This window comes from Tiliqua scincoides, chromosome 2 (genome assembly GCF_035046505.1).
Source record: "Tiliqua scincoides isolate rTilSci1 chromosome 2, rTilSci1.hap2, whole genome shotgun sequence".
Lineage (NCBI taxonomy): Eukaryota > Metazoa > Chordata > Lepidosauria > Squamata > Scincidae > Tiliqua > Tiliqua scincoides.
In genome coordinates, this window is record NC_089822.1 from 263,910,408 (window position 1) to 263,930,286 (window position 19,879).

General features: G+C 48.9%; 1 protein-coding gene across 7 annotated transcripts in view; it reads right to left on the reverse strand.

Moving 5' to 3' along the window:
• Window positions 1-2,393: 2,393 nt before the first annotated feature.
• The window catches only part of LOC136640434 (zinc finger protein 420-like), a 32,568-nt gene continuing 15,082 nt past the window's right edge, over window positions 2,394-19,879 (reverse strand). Inside the window, exons 1-7 of one of the 7 annotated variants that reach the window (XM_066615575.1) lie at window positions 16,842-16,959; window positions 15,325-15,384; window positions 14,037-14,276; window positions 13,279-13,361; window positions 10,431-10,557; window positions 5,047-5,148; window positions 2,394-3,984 (exon numbers count right to left, since the gene is read on the reverse strand). In XM_066615575.1, the coding sequence (XP_066471672.1) occupies window positions 2,777-3,984; window positions 5,047-5,148; window positions 10,431-10,557; window positions 13,279-13,353 (1,512 nt within the window). In that variant the 5' untranslated portion in view covers window positions 13,354-13,361; window positions 14,037-14,276; window positions 15,325-15,384; window positions 16,842-16,959 and the 3' untranslated portion in view covers window positions 2,394-2,776. Of the gene's footprint in view, window positions 3,985-5,046; window positions 5,149-10,430; window positions 10,558-13,278; window positions 13,362-14,036; window positions 14,277-15,324; window positions 15,480-16,541; window positions 16,589-16,631; window positions 16,666-16,688; window positions 16,960-19,879 lie in introns of those variants that run through there. The other 6 variants (XM_066615571.1, XM_066615574.1, XM_066615570.1 and 3 more) reach the window with 6 other exon arrangements.

Here is a 19,879-nt window from a genome sequence, read left to right on the forward strand (position 1 = left end):
GGCCTATAAAAGGCCTTGCACAAAGCAAGGCTGGCCTTTCCTTTTCTGCCGCTACTGCATCACAGACATGAAACAGCAAGCAGTGGAAGGAGCCCTCACCCTACAGCTCACAGGAGAGGTCAAACAGTTGCCCTCAGGCTGAGAGCAGTTGCGTCGGGCCAGTGTGGGCTCCAACAAATCTCTGGAGGGCCAGAGGCTCATTGGAGTCTGGGGGCTCCCTGGGGCCACATTGAGAGGCCTCGAGGGCCACAAGTGGCCCCAGGGCTGGGGTTTGGGCACCCCTGCTCTAAAGCAAGGATCTCCAAACCTGGGGGCTAGATGCGGCCCGCAGCGAGCCTCTATCTGGCCCATGGCCAGCCTCTGATCTCCTGAGAGCCCCTGGCCCAGTTGACCAAACACAACCAGAGTTATGCTTGTAGGGTGGGGGAATGGGGGTCCATTTAAGTTGGGCTGTGTTGGTGCCTGGAGAAATCCTGGACCTTTGAGACCATTCGATCATTCATTCATCTAAGTTCCATCTCTAATACGAGTATATTTATTTAAATTTCATATTTAATTTTTTTTCTGGCCATCGACACTGTACTAGATATTTGATGCAGCGCTTCAGCCAAAAAGTTTTGAGACCCCTGCTGTAAAGTCTAAAGTCAAGAAAGACTTTGAGGAGCATCTAGCCAGCAACATAAAGGAGAATAACAAAAGTTTCTTCAAGTATGTTAGAAGTTGGAAAACTTCCAGAGAAGAGGTTGGTTCGCTGGATGGTGGGGGCGGGGAAGGGATTGTTGGCAACCTTCAGTCTCGAAAGACTATGGTATCGCGCTCTGAATGGTGGTTCTGGAACAGACGCTCCAGGTCCAGGTCCAGGGGGCGGGGAAAAGGGGAGATAAAAGACTTGGAGATGGAAGAGAAATTAAATGAGTTCTTTGCATATGTCTTTTTGCGCTGGGCTGAGACTGTTAAATAAATGACTACTACCACACAGGGAATTAGAGGGCAGGTCCTCTCCTGGATTAGGTACTGACATAAGGTCAATGCAGCTCTGAGGTTAGGGAACAAACATTCCCTTACTTTGAGGCCTCCGTGAGTGACACCCAACTGCAGGATGCAGCACATGTCCCATTGGCACCCCTATGCCAGTGCTGGAAAGCACTGACATAAGGGGTTAGGACTGCGCCCTTATTTGATTTTGTTGTAAGGCATTGTTTAAAAATTTCATGCTTGATGATGTCACTTCCAGCCATGAAATCAATTCCGGTTAATGGTATCACTAGTGGTGGGTCCCGAGAGATTGTCATTCTAAAAATGACATGTGCTGTGCTGAAATGTTTGAGAACCACCGTTGTAGATATTCACTCATTACTGTGGAACAATGATTCCTAGCCACAGTCTTTTTACACACAAATTGAAAATAACACCATTTATACTTTCAGCAGGAGGTCCCAGGTTAATTCCCAGATAAGACCATACCCTGGAAGAAAGGGAGAGAAGTCCCAAACGCAAATTCTCAACAATCAGGGCCATGCCCATGCACGAGATTAGAAAAGGAAGAGGGGTAGGGAGAGAAAGAGGAAGTGTGGAGGTGGGCAGATGCACTACCACTCACCACTCTCCTCTACACTTTCTTTTCTGCTCCACCCCCCCCTGCTTTTTCCAAAGCATGGTGCGGGAGAGACAGAGGCTGGCACATCATCAGATAAGGGGGATAGCACCCCACCTCAGGCTCCAGGAGGTTTTGGGCCAGCCCTGTTAAAAAGAGCTTCCTGGTTTGGGTGCATAATGTGTGTTTGTGGGGGAGGGGGGAGCAAAGTGTGTACTTCAGAGAACGCTTCCAGAGTGACACCATTTCGCAGCAGGCCTGGCACCTCTGGCGAGGACTTGTTGGCTGTTGTCAGGTGACTTCTTGTTCCACAAGGAAGAGCTTGAACTTGGTTATTTTTTGTCTGATCTTGTGCTTTTCAAAGCGATAAAGAAAAGTGTGCACTGCATAAAGCACATTCAGGAATAAAAATAAATAGATGACTTGATCTGCTCCTACAAGTACCTCTCAAGTTAAGTTCCAGCGGCCTCTTTGTCATGCTGCCAGAGAGCCTGGTGAGAGCCTGATGAAACGTATCTGCTGTTTTGCTGCCCATTCTCCCAGTTTGGAGAAGGATCTCTCCAAACTGGGAAAATGGGCGGCAAAATGGCAGATGCATTACAATATAAGCGTAAAGTAATGCACATTGGGAGAAAAATGCAAAACTCTTTTGAATGCCAGGTGCAAGGGACTGGCACCAGGATGCAGGTCTCTTCTTGTCTTGGGTACATTCTGAGACATCTGGTGGGCCATTGTGAGATATAGGAAGCTGGACTAGATGGAAATAGATATAGGATATACAGTTTCAGGTGGGTCACCATTTATTTCAATGTGTATTTTATTTTTAATAGATTTGATGCTACCATGGTATGTGATTGCATTTGGGGAAATATTACAGATGTTACAGGCTACTGTATATATGCTTTTAACAATGATACCCAATGGGGCTTACTCCTGGGTAAGTGTAGATAGGACTGCAGTCTTTGGGATACTTGGGGAGTTTTTTTTAAAGATACGCAACTGTTTGGGAGGGTTTGGAGGGTTCTTTATTTTAAGTAAGTTTTAAAACTTATACTTATTCCTGCTTGATGATGTAACTTCTGGCCATGACATCACTTTCAGGTTAATGAAGTTACTTCTGGTGGGTCCCAACAAACTGTCATTCTAAAAGTGGGTCCCAGTGCTAAAAAGTTTGAGAACCACTTATTTAAATGATTTCTCCCCTGTGTGGGTTCTCTGATGCAAGTCAGGTTTGGGCTCTGGCTGAAGCTCTTTCCACATTCCAAGCATTGATATAGTTTGTCCCCTGTGTGGGATCTTCGAAGTTTGGTCAGCTCCAACTGAAGCTCTTTCCACACTCCAGGCATTTATATGACTTCTCCCTTGTGTGGATCTTTGATGACTGGTCAGGCTTGACCTCACACTGAAGCTCTTTCCACATTCCAAGCATTTATATGGTTTTTCCCCTGTATGGATTCTTCGATGCATGGTCAGGTTTGCACTCTGACTGAAGCTCTTTCCACACTCCAAGCATTTATATGGTTTTTCCCCTGTATGGATTCTTCGATGCATGGTCAGGTTTGCACTCTGACTGAAGCTCTTTCCACACTCCAAGCATTTATATGGTTTCTCAGCTGTGTGAATTCTTTGATGTGAAGTCAGGCTTGATTTCACACTAAAGCTCTTTCCACACTCCAAGCATTTATATGGTTTCTCCGCTGTGTGAGTTCTTTGATGTGAAGTCAAGTTTGATTTCACACTGAAGCTATTTCCACACTCCAAGCATTTATATGGTTTTTCCCCTGTATGGATTCTTCGATGCACAGTCAGGTGTGAGCTTGACCTGAAGCTCTTTCCACACTCCAAGCATTTATATGCTCTTTCCCCTTTGTGAGTTCTTCCATGCAAAATCAGGTTCGAAATCCCAGTGAAGCACCTTCCACACTCCAGGCATTGATATGGTTTTTCCCCTGTGTGAGTTCTTTGATGCACAGTCAGGTGTGAACTCTCCCTGAAGCTCTTTCCACACTCTAAGCATTTATATGGTTTCTCCCCTGTGTGGGATCTTTGATGCACTGTCAGGTGTGAACAATCCCTGAAGCTCTTTCCACACGCTAAGCATTTATATGGTTTTTCCCCTGTGTGTATTCTTTGATGCTTAGCCAGGGATGAGCTTACACTGAAGCTCTTTCCACACTCCAGGCATTTATATGGTTTCTCCCCTGTGTGGGTTCTTTGATGATTGGTCAGGTTTGATCTCATGCTAAAGCTCTTTCCACACTCCAAGCATTTATATGCTCTCTCCCCTTTGTGGGTTCTTTCATGCAAAACCAGGTTCAACCTCCCAGTGAAGCTCCTTTCACACTGCACACATGGTTTCCTCTGAGCCTCACTGTCTTCTCTGTTGCTTCCTATAATAGAAAGAGAACCTTATTTGGCAATGCAGTACACGCACACACCTAGGTGTATATAGTCGTCCCCCTGTATTTGTGGGGATTCCATTCCATCTGCTAGTGTGGTTACCTGAAACCACAGATCTCAGTGAACCCAATACTTGCTGTTCCTATTCACGAGCCCTCCAAATGCTTCATCTTTATGCTTGGAGGGCAGGCACTAACAAACATTAATAAGCAGATGCAAAGAGGAAGCAGCTGTCCTCCAAACTTCTTCCTCTTCTCATGTGCTTATTAACCCCAGATACGTGGGTGAGGGGGTGGGACACTGCACTCAGAAGTAAACCCCAGTGGATTCAATGGCACTGACTTCCATCAAAGGATGGCTAGGATTGTAGCCCTGTGCAGTGACCCACTCTTAGCAAGCTGTCCTGCAGGAGTTGAAAAATAATAGGAGTTGGTCTGTCAAAACCTGTGCCCCATTCAGTTCCCAACCATGACCCCAACTGTACCCTAAAGCTGCACTGTAAGTTTAAAAGTTCTCATTAGAATCAGTAGACAGCAAAGTGTCACTGCTATTCTCTCTCCATCCCTTTGGATCCAGGTTTGGGACAAAAGACCCATGAGGGCTGCCTTCCAAAGGAGGTATGCTGAATGAAGACAACAGTAACTCCCCTTCTTTCTAGGGAGACTTGGCACTGGTGTGGATGAGTCAGTACAGTACAGCTCTGCCATTCTGATCTCATTGCCTGGAAGCCCTTGACAGCAGTTTGCTGGGTGGGGCTGATTTGGGGCTGTCTTTGTCTGGCATCTTTTGAGGAGGATGCGGTGTGGAGAGGAAAATGGAGGGCAAGAGCATCACTCATTCAAATCGCACTGAAAGTTTCAGTCTACAGCTCAGCCAAGTTGCTGTTGTGGCTTCCAGGAAGTGAGGTCTGAATAGCAGAGATGTACTTTGCAGACTCACCCTAACCAACACCAACATAACCCAGCAAGGAGGGGCGTTTCTGTTCTATTCACCCAGCACACTCTGGTCAGAAGCTACTGCTGTGTTAAGAAGTATTGTGCAAAGCAAGTTACCTGCTTCTCTTCTTTCTGATTCCTCTTCTTTCTGGAGATCCAAGAAAAATGCACATTCCCCTTCTTCCAGCTTGGAAATGAAGGTAGGCTTGGGAAATTTATCTGAGAAGGAAAGAAGATGAGATATTTTCATCTACAACGTATCAAGGCTTTCCCAAGTGATTTGATCCTATGCTGACCCCCACCTGTGATGAGAATGGTAAAATCACTGGCTAGGCCTGGCCCCATCTTCTAGGCCAGCAGCTATTTAGAAGCTACTGTCCAAGTGAGTGTGAGGAGCAAGTCGGTCTAGGAGTTTAGCTTTATTGTTTTAGTACTGAATTGGTATGCATTTATTCTCTGAAGTAAGCAAATGCCCCCAACCTCATTGGCTTCTGACTCTACTGAGTCATAGACTGCAATCTGGTGTCTTCATTGGGTGGGGGAGGGGGTGAGTGTAAATAGAATGCTACATGCAGGGAAGTGGCAACCAGATGCAAGTATCTTGTGGTCTTGTGTGTGCTCCCTGAGGGATCTGGTGAGCTGCTGGAAGCTGGACTAGATGGGCCCTGGAACTGATCCAGCAGGGCTCTTCTAATGTTCTTAGATGCCTGTTCTCCACATGTTCCAGTGTACTCTTCCATCTGAAAGATCACAGCACTCCGTGAGATAGCACTATATCAGTGCTGTACAGATTGCACTGCTCTGTTCATAGGGCAAATATGCTTCAGGGTAAGGCAGGGTCTTGCGCACCCCAACCTTACTGGCCAATTACTCCAGTTGGACAGGTTTCCAGCTGTTTCTCAGGGCTAACTTGCCCTATGGTTGGTGTCACCGCCCCTTTTAACAGCCAGTCCTCCAGCTAAGGGGAAGCTAATGTCCTACAGGCTAACTCCCCAGTCCTTGCAAACCCTGAGTCCCCCAAATCCAGGAAATCAAGCCTCAAGGCCCTAGTTCCCCTTGGCAGCTTGACTGAGTAGCACAGCCCAGGCTTAGATGGGTCAATTCCTTGGTTCTCACACTGCACAAGCCTGTAAATATATCATTGACCTGCCAGTGCTTTGCTGGAGTGCATCTTTTCAGCAGCCAGCGTTGGAATAACGCACATTCCATCAGCATGAAGAGCCCATACAATTGAGCTGTAACCCTGTGAGTTGGAGATTCATGGGGGGTTTGTACGAGCTCTAACATAGGTCAGAGTTAAAACTGCAACACAACCCCTAAAGGACATGGAGTGGGATAAGAGAAGCTCTTTGAACTCTCAGACACAAATACACAGCAGAAACAGCAGCATGGATCCCAAAGTGTCGATCTGGCTTACTGCAGGATAACTGCTCATGAAACCTGGAATGAAACACTAGCTGGGAATCCAGTTCTGGAGCCATGTTTCTCTCATTCAACTCTCAGCACAAGGAAGGGAAGACACAACCTGAAGGCCAACTGTGCCCCTCCACTTCTCCTTCTAAGGCACTGCCTACTAGATAAAGAGACTGGCCTGGCAGAGAAATAATGTGGACTTCTGCTGCCTTTGCATCCTGTGAGCAGGGCTCTCACTGGAGCATCATACCAGTCTGGAGTAGCTGCAGCTCAGTGGCCAAGTTACCTCTTTGCATGCAAGAAACCAAGGATCCATCCACAGCATCAACTCACCTCAAGGCAGGGCTGGAAGATCACTTGATGACTGATCATTTCCTGGTAAGGCTTAGGCTCCTTGCAGCTTCATGCCTCTGCAGAGGCAGGGGATCGCAGTGCATGGTCCGTCCCTAGAGGCTAATGGATCAGGAAGGTTTTCTGGGAGCTCTGGGGGATTTTTGAGCTGCCAGGACTGGCAGCTCAACTCTGGCTGACCTCTGGAATAGGGAAATGGCCATGGCAGTGGATGAGATACCTCCTAAGAAACCTCTGCCATGTCACAGACTCAAAGCAGCTCCTTTGTTTACCGAGGAGCTGCACAGGATGATCCAGCAGGGTGGTGGAATTCTTATGCTGAGTCTCAGAATAGAGCTCACTACAGAACCTATTCCATGGTGATGATCGCAGCAAAGAGATCGTTCTTTTCTGCTACCGTTGCATCTGCAGAGAACCATTCAGTGGAATTGTACCATGTGCTGCATGACTTACTCCACCAGGCATCTTTGGAGTATGTGGCTGTCTGCATGCCTGCTTGACCCTTGCCCAGGGCAGGACCTACTTCCCTTCACTGCCCTTTGGGCTCTTCCATCCAGCCCCAGTTGCACACCAAGAAAGCTGGAAGCCCCAAGACAAGCGTATTAGGGGGAGGCTGCAAAGGACTGAGTAAGAAAACAAAGTGCCTGTTCTTCCCCTTCAACCTCCCTGTCGGAGCCCCAGGGACAATGTCAATTTGCATGTAGTCAAACTGGAAATGTTTTTCCAGCAGTGACAGAAATTCACTCTAAAAACATTCTTTAAATGTTTTTCAAAAAAATTAAGTGCGTGGGAGGGGTTGATGCTTCCATTACCTTGCATGGTGGGAAGCTGTTTCCAGATTGTGCAACCCCCCTTGCAGAAGTTACTCCATGGAAGTAGCTGCCTGGCACCTCGCAACACAGCCACCGTGGTTCCTGCTGCGCGCTCTCTCTCTCTCTCTCTCTCTCTCTCTCTCTCTCTCACACACACACACACACACACACACACACACACACACACACACACACACACAAGAGGCTGTGCTTTCCTCAAGCCCCATGGTCACTTTCCCTCTTGCTGTGGCTACTTCTTCTGCCACCGCCACTCTGTGGTCCTCACAGGACTAAGAGGAAAGTTCTAGAGCAGTGGTCGCCAAACTCACAACTGCTGCGTAATGAAAATGCAGTCCTCGTTTGGACCGCAGCTTACTGTACCACTGGGTCACCGCATGTCTGTCTCCTTGTTTCGGGGACAAGAAAGCTCTAGGCAGTCATGTCACTTGCCCGGCATCTCAGAAGGCTGTCTCCAAACAAGGAGACAGTCCTGCGGCGACCTGGTGAAATGGTAAGATCCGCTCACAGGGTGGATGAGTTAGTAGTGGCTCTAACTCTACAGAACGCCCTCATTTTCAATTTAAGAACTGCTCACTCCTTTGAGACTTTCCAGAGAGGCAGGCCTCTCTGAGTTAGTGCCACTACTGAGAAGGTCCTCTTTCTTGCAGATGCCCCTCGCATCTCCCTAGGCGATGGCACTTGTAAAAGGACTTTCTCCAGTGACTTGAGGAGATGAGCCGGATTGTACAGAAGGTCAAAATTGAATTGGGCACAGAAATGAATTGGCAGCCAGTGCAACCATTGGAGAAGCAGCCTGAGTCGAACCATCTACCTCCTGTGACTACATAGGCTGCCGCAATCTGCACTAATTGCAGTTTCTGAACCATATTCAAGAAAGCCCCACTTAGAGCACATCACAATAATCAAACCTCTCTGTCACTGTGGCTTGGGTCACCATGGCCAGTTCTGTGTGATCCAAGTATAGCCGCAGCTGGCACAACAGCTGAAGCTGTGCAAAGGTCCCCCTCCTGGCTGCAGCTGCCACCTGGTATTTCCAGGAGCAGCTGTGAATCCAGGCAAACCCCCAAGCTGAAGATCTGCTCCTTCAGGGAGAGTGCAACCCCATTCAGGACAGGACAATACTCTAGAACAGGGACTTCCAAACCTTGGCCAGGAGGCCGGATTTGAGGTTTGCACTAACTGTGAGCGGATCTTACCATTTCACCAGTAAGTAAAGTAAGTAAGGCTTCAGACAAGCCTTCTGAGTTCTTGGCCTTTTTAAGGACATCTGGCTTTTACAGGCTTGGTCCTTCTTTAATAAAAGTGGTGGTTGCTGCTCTTGTGTTTTCTTGTAAAGGTCCAGTCTTATTATATACAGATTTTTTATACATGGATTTGACTCAACAGGAATGGCCACTGCAAATGAAAAGGGATGTGCTGATCCCTGAAGAATGGGGAAAAATGCATCCCTTTAAAATCAGTTTTTAAAAACTGCTTTTTTTTACTGTTGTAGAGAGAGACAGTCATGCAAACCATTACAGGTATAACCTAATGGACCATAGAATTTTCTCTCTCAATGCAATGAAAAGCGCCCTTTAACTTAAAGGAAAACAGTCCTTTAACAATGGGAGAGAGAGAGAGAGGGAGAGAGAGAGAGAGAGAGAGAGAGAGAGCTAGCAGCAGGCTGACAATCCATCAATCATTCTCTCTTCAGGCAGCTTCAGCCCAAGACCCCTCCCTTCCCCCTGAGTCCCTGAAAGAAAGATGCTTTGCATTGGTGAAGGGAGGGATGGGAGTGAAGCCTTTCTAAGCACTTTGAGAGAGACTGATTGTTGAATTGTTGTCTTAATCATCTTAACATCACAAAGGTCAGCAAGGCTGATTTTAAGAACCAGAGCAAAGAACCAGAGCAAAGATTTAAATCACCAGAGCAAAGAAACTTTGTTTTTTAAATTGATTTGCTATATTTTTGGCCATCCACTTGAGTTCAGGAGGAATGGAATCCTCATGAATAATGAGACTCAACCTGTAATTGGTATTTTAAATTGTTTTTTAAGATTGTCTTTAATATTTTATGGGTTTTTAGCTCATTGCTTTTTTAAGGTGATTTTATGTTCTGAACATTTGCATTTGTCCTTTTGTAAGTCACTTTGGGTCCCTTCCAGGAGAAAGGTGGGATAAAAATACAGTAAGCAAGCTGGGAGGTGAGATTTCTTTAAGGATGTGTTTTGCTCTGATGCCCAAAAAGAGCTGGTAAAGCAGCAGGTTCCAAAGGCCTTTGTTGATGCCACCAGTCAAAGATGGTGTCAGCCACAAGCCCTGGAGGTGATCCGGCAAACAGATGTGGCTTTCGGTATCGGGAGAATACAAACTAATTCTGACTCCTAGTTCTCCTACTGAAACATAAAACCTCCCTCATGAGTAACGAGATTAAAACTCCATCATACTCCAACTGCAACAGGCCAATTGGAGCCCAGTGTCACAGTGCTGCAGGTAAGCCTGATAATTCCCACATTCACCTGGAGAGACAAAGAAGGACAGGCAGATGATGCAAAATCCCTCCAGCAGCAGCATCTTAGTTAATATGCTAAATGCTGGAAGATGCAGAGGAAGGAGAATGAGGAAGTGTGACGAGCACTGGCTCATTTTCCAGGCTGGGCAGCTCCAAAACTGGGATTTGTGTAATGTTCACAATGGACTCCTTGATCTAAACTTTTATATTCTGCCATTTATATTTATTATCTTTCATCCCAAGAGGGAATGTCAGGCCAAGCTCAGTTCTGAAACACTGTGGCACAGCAGGTACGCTGAGGGCACAAGTTCCAGCCTCACAGGCCCCACGTCTATGGTGCAATCCTGACAGTCAGAAAGAAGGGTAGCTCGTGCCTTTCTTTCCTATCAACCAGAGAGAGAGGGCATCCTTACCGAGAGAGGCCACAAGCCTATAATTCTCCAGCATGACTTCCATGTACAGAGCCTTCTGGCCTGGATCCAGCAGAGCCCACTCCTCCTCTGTGAAGTGCACAGCCACCTCCTCGAAGGACACCGGACCCTGAAAGGAGAAAAAGTCTCTCCTCACAAATGATGTTCCATCCTTTGGACATAACGTCTCCCAGCTCTTTTGCTCAGTTTCCAAAGAGAAATTAAAGTGGCAGCAACTGAGTGTTTTCTGCAATATATTTGGCTAATCAGACCAGTTGGTTTCCTGGGTTTTTTCCTCTTTCTTTTCTGATGGAACCAGTGCCAACTTCTGAGATGCATGGGGTCCTGAACCCCATCACTCACTTGAGCGATCACAGCTACCCGATTAGCCAGAGAGGCAGGACAATTTACCTGACAGTGAAAAGCCGTCTAGAAAACATTGGCAGACTATGTAATATTTAGTTACGTATACAACGCAGGACACAGAATGCAATTTGGTGATCTTATAGATACATTTTTAGTACACTTCCTAGAATCCCTGAATTATATGTCTGCATGAGGGAAGGGAACAGGCATTTGCAACCGCATCCCAGCTTGCAGCGGGGGCTGGCATCCCCACTGTCCTGGTAATCCTGCTGCCCAGGTTGGGGCCAGAAAGGAAGGCTCAGGGGCAGTGGCATACCTAAGGGGCCCAGGGGGGACAAGTGCCCTGGGTGCCAGACTAGGGGGGGCGCCGCAGTGCCACCATTCACACCCCCCATGCCACTCAAGCACTCGGGGCACTCGGGAAGCGGCTCACTGTGTCCCCAACCCTCCAGAAGCCTTTTAAAGGCTTTGGACGGATGAAAAAACCCACTTCCAGTTTCATGGAGGAAAGTGGAAGTGACAATTAAATGCCCTTAGAAGGCATTCTGAGGGACTGGGAAGCCTCCCTGGCCCTCAGAATGCCTTCTAAGGGCCTTCTTTCAGCCCTCTGATGCCTTCAGAAGGTCTCCAGTGGTTCGGGGAGGCAGCGCGCTGCCTCCCCAGGTATCTGAAAGGGAGGCAGGGGGGTGGTAGCTCGGCATGTGGGGGTGGGTAGGAGCTTGCAGCCTGCAGTCATGGCCTCAGGCGGTACCGGCACCAGGATCGCCACTGCTCAGGGGCAGTTTCTTAATGAGACTAGGGCCAACTTTGACCTTGCAAAGAAGTTTCATTGGTCGTCACACAAAGCAGCAAATTCATCACTGCACTTTTCTTGATTTGTCCCTACCCAAGTATACTCCTCTAGGCCTGCAAATGGACTGGCCAGATTCAATGCTACAGTCTTTGAGGACACGGTTTTGACACGCCCAATCAGCAACCTCCATCATGCTGCTGTGCTGGGTTCCTTTTTGACCCTCCTTCCCTGGTCCTTCACCTCTCTAGGACCTCGTCCCCTCAGCCACTCCAAACTCAGCACTGTTCCGCTTTCCTGAGCTCTTCTTCTGGCAGAGTTTGTTCTCAATACATGTCTTGTCCAACCTGGAACCACTGACTAATCCGCTGCCTGCAGTCATGCCAAAACTGCAACCTTTCAGAACCTTCAACAAACTTCCCTTTGGCTCACAAACACACACGAACACAAAAGCAACCTGCTACGTCCATCTTGTAATTGATGAATTTCCCCCCATCGCTCATTTCTCTGTAAGTGACTTTTTTCTTGTCCTTTATTTTTCCCCCTTTCTTATTTATGCACCCTATCGTAATAAAGAACAATATGGTCTCTGATATCAAGCAATATTACTACCAATTTCAGGTGTCAGCATCAATGGATGCCAGTGTGCAAGATGAATTTTCTGTAAGGCTCCACTCCTCTGAAATGTAGGCCACATTTCTCAAGGACTCTGGTCAAGCCTCACACTCTGGTGGACATGATCTCTCCCCACCCCCAATCATATGGGAGGAAGAAGATAATCTCACTTTGTGTCTCCACTGAACATCGTCTCACTTTTTGAGCAGAACCCTTTCCAACTTTGCTGTGCTGATGCAGCCGTGCCAGTGAGGTGTGCACTGCATCCTGCAATGCGGGGGCCATCACAGAGGCCTCTTCAAGGTACAAAAACATTTGTTCCCTTGCCCAGGGATTGCACTGAAACTGCATCAGCCCTGGAAAGTTGGATAGGATTGGACCTATGTCTCCATCCTCTCTGGGCATCTCAAGGCTGTATTGACAGTTTATCTTTGTCCTGAGTGAATGCAACTTCAGTCAATACCATATCAAAACATCTGCATTTTACCTGTTCTATTGCACCTGCATTCTGCAGAGCCAGTAACTGCCCTGGCACCACTATCTGCTGACCTGCTAAGTACTTGAAGCAATCCTGCTCACCTTCATCCTATTAGAGAAAAAGAATTCCCTTGCCATTCACAAGCCAAGGGCCCAATCCTACCCAACTTTCCAGCACCAATAGTCTCAAGGTAAACAACAAATGCTCTGTTTCCTTGAGAATGCCTCCATGACTGTCCCTCCCCCCACCGTAGGATGAAGACCACACTCCACTGGCATGGCTGTATCAGTGCTGGAAAGTTGGATAGGACTGAGCCTCAAGTTACACGTTGAAAACCCCAGACCCAACTTACCACCCAAATATCCCCACTAACTAGCCCAGCCCCAGTTCTGCACATAGCAGCAACCCCAAGAATCTTTGAACAGTAGGGGATTTTGACCATCAAGATGTCCCTCTAACCTGCTTCACGCCCACCATTCTGAGTGGTAAAATACAATGTTTTACAATTACAGCATAAGACCAAAAGGGTTCCTTTTAAGGCCTGTAAGAGAGAAGGAGGCAGCCAAACTGATCTGCTCCTTACCTGCTGATCGGCTCCTTACCTGAGCAGGCTGCCAAGTTGCTGATTCTGCTCCATGGCAAAGAGGAAATGGTTTGGAACGTGGCCTCGATGCCATCCCACTGCCTGTGAAAAAGACAAACGTGACGGGAAGTCATTTCAACTTCGTGCCCTATAACTTCACTTCGGGCACAAACCTAACCAGGTCTACTCAGAAGTAGGTCCTATTTTGTTAAATGGGGCTTACTCTCAGGAAAGTGTGGTTAAGATTGCAGCCTTCCTTGTGCAATGCTCTGCCTATTTGTTCCATAACTTTAGTTGTGACCCAAAAAGGCCCGAAAGGGGTGAGCTGCACACATCCCAATTCACTTCCTTCCACCACTTTGTCCCCAGTTCTTCTCCTCTCAGCCTGCAGTTACCTGAAATCTCCTACTAAACCTGCTCCTTCAAAGCCTTTCCTGGCCCACCAAGACCCACTTTCCCTGCGTCCATTCACCTTTCTGCCTCCATTCAATCCTCTTGCTGCTATTCTTTCACAGCACTGAGTCCCAAAGACTTGGATTTAGCAGCATGTCAGACAGGTGTTGTGTCCATTCCAGGTGATGTCCAGTAACTCAGACCATCAGAGCTCACGTGGAGGGAAAACACTGACTTGCAGATGCAGGGGGTGGAAGCTGGCTGGATGTAACTGGGGTGCCCTGGCAGGATGTTACCTGGAACAGACACTCCAGTGCTAGGTGGAAGCCCAGTTATCTCTGTCAGGGGAATGAGACCCACCCCCAGCCCTGCTGAGACCCGCACCTTGGCAGATCAACTTGCTTTGTCCTCCTCTGTTCCTTCTTTGGAAGAGATCAGCTCTCTAAAGAACTCTCTGGTTCTTCTGGATCAGGCACGGATGCTGGAAGGACCCTGTCAGCTGCACAATCCAGCACTCTTTCTGACGGGTTTTGTCCAACCTGCCTCTGTTATCATGAAGGGGACCCAGGCGCAGGTGGACTGGAGTGTGTGCAGCTGAGACAAAAGCTGCCATCAATGCAAAAACTAGGGGAAAACAGTAAAAACAGTAAGAGAAGACCTCAGAAATATAGTATATATCAAAAATACAACATAGGTAAACAGCACCCACCCCCTCTGTTTTAGGGACAGTCCCTGAAATGTTGTTCTCCAGCATGCTTCCTACGTCCCCGTTTTTTTCATGGGTTTCAGTGATGAATTTTGGTTTTTGCACTGTCCCTATAGAAACCCTCACCATAGAAATAAAGCCATTTAAGAGCAAACCCAAAGCGTACCCTGCAACTTGGGGGGGGGGGGGAAGATTGCAGTGGCGTAGCTAACGGTCAAGTAGCGCGCTGCTGAGCTCAAAATGATGCCCCGGAAGTGATGTCACAATTGGAAGTGATGTCACACCCGGGCTGAAAAAAGTGAAAATCAAGGGAAAACTTGCCTCCTCCCCCAGAAGCTTGCCATCCACTTGCTCTGCCGCCTCTCCCCAATCAGTGACATAGCTAAGACATTCATCTGCTACCTGGGGTCAAATAAGATTTTCTAGCCAATACGTGACATCCCTGCAGGCACAAGCCTCTGCTACAATCCCTACCACTCACTGGTCCTATCTATCCACTAACCCTTACAGTGGCTGTTCACTGGCTGGAGCTTTGAGCCTGGGTATCTCTAAATCACCTCCCACCCCTCTCTGCCACCACCCTGAGACTCACAGAGATGCTGCTGGCCCCACACAGGACCAGCAGAGGGAAGGCAGAGGAAGGGGTCGGGCTTCCCCATTCCTCCCCCGCATTCTTCCTCAAGGAATCCAGTGTCACTTCTTTTAACCTTGAGACAGCAGAAAGACTCCTTGCAGAGGACTGAAGCTCTCAAAGGGGGCTCTTTCCCAAACTTGGCATCCTGCCCCTGACTCAAGGGGGCTAGAAGGTCTTTGCAGGGAATCTTGCAAGCACCCTAAGGGGTCCCAGACACAGGTGGACTGGAGCATGTGCAACTGGGACAGAAGTTATCTTTAGTGGAAAAATAATGGGGAACTTAGGGGGGCTTAGCACAAGCTTTGTATAATATCAGGCCTATATCTACATACCATCTAGAGCAGGGCCGTCAGGCTCATTTCATACATCGTACTGCACAACATCCACGGCACCTGCAGAGGGCAGAAGTGATCTCATTGAGTGAGAAGTGATGTCATCAAGCAGGTGATGGCCAGAAAGAAGTACTTTTTGTCGCTTAGGAACTCAGCTGGAAATGATAGAAGACAAATATGCTTGTCTTGATTATATTTTCACAATATGGGAGATCCCAATTATCACAAGGGGAGCCCCCTCTGAGCATTGACTCAGCACTGCTGAAAGGGTGGCCTACATGAGGATTGGGCTCTCCCAGCGCCACCCTTTCAGCAGTGCCACTTCTGTCAACGCACCACTTTGCAGCTCAGCAGCTGATGGCCAGTCACTGAGGCCAGTGTTCCTCAACCTCTGGGTCAGGACCCCAATGGGGTCACAAAGTCTCATTTGAGAAGGGTGTGTGTGGCAGGCCTTCAAAGCCTGCGCAAGACGGCCTGGACAAATCCAGTAGTGGTGCTGCCGCCTTATCAGAACTGAGATGGTGATCTAATCCTGCATAGCCTTTTCTCTCCGTCTTGCCCCACAGCTCCTAAGGCCAGCCCTGCTCTGGCTGCTACCTCACAGGGTTGTTGTGAAGTCCAAGAGACAGTGGAAATGACGCTGGTGGGGGCGGGCAGGTGGCCAGATCAGTTCCAGGAGGGGGAAGGGGCGGGTGGGCAGATCAAGTCCCATGAGGGGGCAGGATTGGTGGTGGTTCCCCAGTCTCATACTCTGTTTCATTATTTTGGGGGGGCCTTAGCACAAGAAAGGTTGAGGACACAGGCCTAGGCTGACCAGCTCAACTGAACTCTGCCCACAAGAGCCAAACAAGGCTGAGCAGACAGAGGCAGGAGCTCCTGCAGAGGCAGAGGGCGGGAAGGAGGGTCACAGGGGAGCCTAGCAGTGCAGCCTAGTGGACAGACACAGGGAGGTTCTGGGGCCAAGACAAGAGTCTCCTTTTCCTGCTCCAGCTGCTGCAGCACTGAAGGGGTTGGGGAAGGGTTGAGGCTGCTTCAGTGCAGATCAAAGTCCTGATCTGGGTCCCAGTTTTCTCCTCCCTTCCTTCTCAGGCAGAGACTGAAAGCCCCAAAATCCCATCCCCCCCCCAACAGAGGAGCCCTGCTGGTTCCCCTCCCTGCCTCTGCAGCCCCACCTCCTCCCCACCCTCACTCCCACTCCCAGAAGAGGAGGGGCAGACCCGAAGTGGGTGTGTGGAGGCGGGAGAGCGCCCTGGAGCCAAAAAGGGCCCTACTGGTTCCCCTCCCTCCCTTCCGAGTCCCTTCCCCACCCAGTCCCAGAAGAGGAGAGGCCAGACAGGAAGTGTGGAGGAGGAGCAGTGGCAGACCGGAAGTAGGCATGTGGATGACAGAGAGCCCTGCAGCCGCTCTAGGCAGCCCTGCTCCTCTTCTCGTCCCCCCTCCTGCGTGCCTGCCAGGGAGCAGCTACAGCGATCGGAGTCCCAGCCTGTCCCCTCGAGCGCCCCTCAGCCAGCACTAACGGGCAGTGTACGGCAGCTGCCGAGGGTCACGCTTCCCCTAAAGGCTTCGCTTGACCGCTCCGCCTTCAGCCCCCCCAGCAGAGACCATCTCGAAGACAGTTGGAGGGAGCCGAGAAGGCCCGCCCCGCCTCTGTCCCACTGGATGGTTTGGGGCCACTGTAGCTGTCATTCGTCGGCCCTCCCCGTCTCCGAGGCCGAAGGCGATTGGAGGATTCGTAGAGAGGCCCCGCCCCTGCCCTCTGTTGCTCTCTGCCATTGGTTGTCCCTCCAATGGCAATGCTGAGGGTTGGGGTGTGATGCGCCCAGGCGGGGCTGAGTAGTCATAGGACGAGGCGGCCTCTCTCTGGTCGGACGGGAGCTGATTTGCATGCTGGGAGGAGGCAGCCAATAAGCGCATCGGGGGAGGGCGCGAGGCCGCGCCCCGCTGGGACAGCCCCGCCCCGCCCCGCCCCGCCCCGCCCGAGGCGGAGTTAAGGAGGGGCTGGGAGGAGCCTTCGGAAGCGGGGAGCAGGTGGCTCTGTCTGCGTTTCCACCTGGAGCCCGCCCAGTAGCTGCCTTGGCAGGACCTGCGCGTTCGAGTCCCGTGACGTCCCCCTGGCTGGGCTGCAAACCCTCAGCGCCCCAGTCCCGTTGCGAGCTGGAGCCCAGTGAGAGCCTGGCAGAGGGACCCGGCAGAGAGCCCTCCACACTGCCTCCCTGCCACCTTTTGCCCCCTGCAGGAGGGTGACCCTTGCGTGGCCCCAGCACCCCCTCTCTGCCCCCCTGCTGGAGGGTGACCAGCACCCCCTTTGCCACCCTGCAGGAGGGTGGTCCTCACATGACCCCAGCACCCCCTTTCTGCCCCCCTGCAGGAGGGTGATCCTCGCATGGCCCCAGCACCCCTTTTCTGCCCCCCTGCAGGAGGGTTGACCCTTGCAGGGCCCCAGCACCCCCTTTCTGCCCCCTGTAGGAGGGTGATTGAACCTGTAGATCTCTATCAAAATCACTATCCCAGTAAAATCTACAGAGTGAGAAGACATGCCAATCCAACTGATGTTTCCTAAAACAAGGCAGATGCACTGTAAAGTACTATGCAAAAACATTTATTAAAATGTGGATAAAAGAAAAAAAGGGTAACAGAACCAACGGAACAAGGAAGAGAAGGAAAAAGCATCAAAGTTGGTAGAAAAGGGGTTAATACTCGGCAAGGTCATAGGTTGGGTGAAAAATAATACAAACACTGGAGGCCCCTTCATTGGGCAATCAACAACCGGCCTATTGAACAAGTCAAAACTTTTAAATATCTTGGCATTCTTCTACATTACCAAATTAAGTGGTCTTTTCATAGGAACTCTGTGATAGCTTCCTCCTCACATCTAATAGGGGCAATAACCAAATTCCACATGTCCCGGCTGCGCTTCATGTTTTTAATACTAAAATGGTTAGTCGCCTGCTTTATGGAGTTCCTATTTGGATTCATGCCTTATCTAACAAAGTTGACCAGTTAGCCGCCTCCTTTTATAGACGGATCCTTGGGGTCCCCAACTATATTAAATTGTCCACCTTGTCTCTTGAGTTGGACACCCATCTCCCTTCAACTATGGCCTGGAAATTTACTTTTAAATTTTGGCTACGTCTTTTTTTTAAGGCTGATCCTGACTCTCTTCTTGCTCACTTTCTTAAAGACCCTTTTCAATCTTTCTGGTCTTCGCTCTGTATATCTAAATTAGCCTCTATTGGCATTGTTTTAGACTCTCTTTTTAACAGTAATTTTAATCAGGCGTTATCCCTTATTTATGAAAGACTGTGAGTCTGAATATTCATGGTTATCGTCTAATATGAACCAGGTATGCTCTCCTATCTATTATGGAATTCTCCCCTCTTTTTCCAATAGCTGTTCTTATTTCCAGTCCCTTATGAACCCCCTTGAGAGGAGGGCTTTTATGTTAGCCCAGTTAAATATTTTTCCTTCTGCAGTGTTGTACGGCCATTACTCCCGGATACCTTTTGACCAAAGGTGTTGCAATCACTGTGGCATTGAGCCTGACTCTGTCACTCACTTTCTTTGTGTTTACCCTGCGTTTAGTAAGCTCCGCCGCTCTATTTTGGACCCTGTTCTCTCTAGCTGTTCTGGCCCCCCTCACCTGTTTGCAGCGTTTCTTCTACATGACTTCTCGCAAGAAACAACGATGCTTGTTGCCGAGTTTCTTGTAAAAGTTTTTATTTTTAACAGCCCAAGGCAGCCCTGACTGGCATGCTTGTGCAAGCATTTTCCATGTGGTAGCTTTTGTGTTTATTTTATTTGTGGGTTATATTTATGATCGTGTATTTATTATGTATGATGCCAATAAAGGTGGTTGGAGTAAATACAAACAGCTGCAAATGACACTGCAGAGTCTCCCACTCTGGGTTAGCCCTTTCAGCCCCTCAGCTTATCCAGCAGTGACACTTGGCAGCCCAGCAGTTGGGAGGTGGTCTGCAAAGTGACACCTTGACAGCAGTGGCACTGCAGGGTGGCCTGCATGAGAACTGGTTCCTCCCAGTCAACACTCAGTGAAGTAGCAGTGAACCTTGGAGGGCTCCCGGGGGGACTGCTAAATACATGAGTTTTTCATGTTCCTCAACAACTGAGGCAAGAAGATGGTACGAAGAGCTGAGAGCTTGAACGGGGGAGAATTTTGAAACAGGCAATTTCAAAGATTTTCCCCCGTTTGCTCTGTGCTGAATCACATCGTATCCCGGTCGCCATCTTTGGAGATTCGGAAAGCTGAGAACTCGCCCTCCCACGGCCTAGATACAACAACATGACAGCAAAAGAAGTTTTAAAATTGTAAGTAACCTTGACTCATCAAAAGGCAATAACAAGAATTGTAATCAAGAGGTTGGAAGGAGGAAAAGATAATTTTAAGATTATTTACGTTGGCCGGTAGCCACCCAGAGGGGAAGTGAGCGAATCTGGATCTAAAGAAACCCCTGCTGGAGTAAACACAAGATTATTTTGTTTAATGGTATGTATGGAAAAGAAATGACTAAGTAATATTCAACAGCTGAAAAATCCT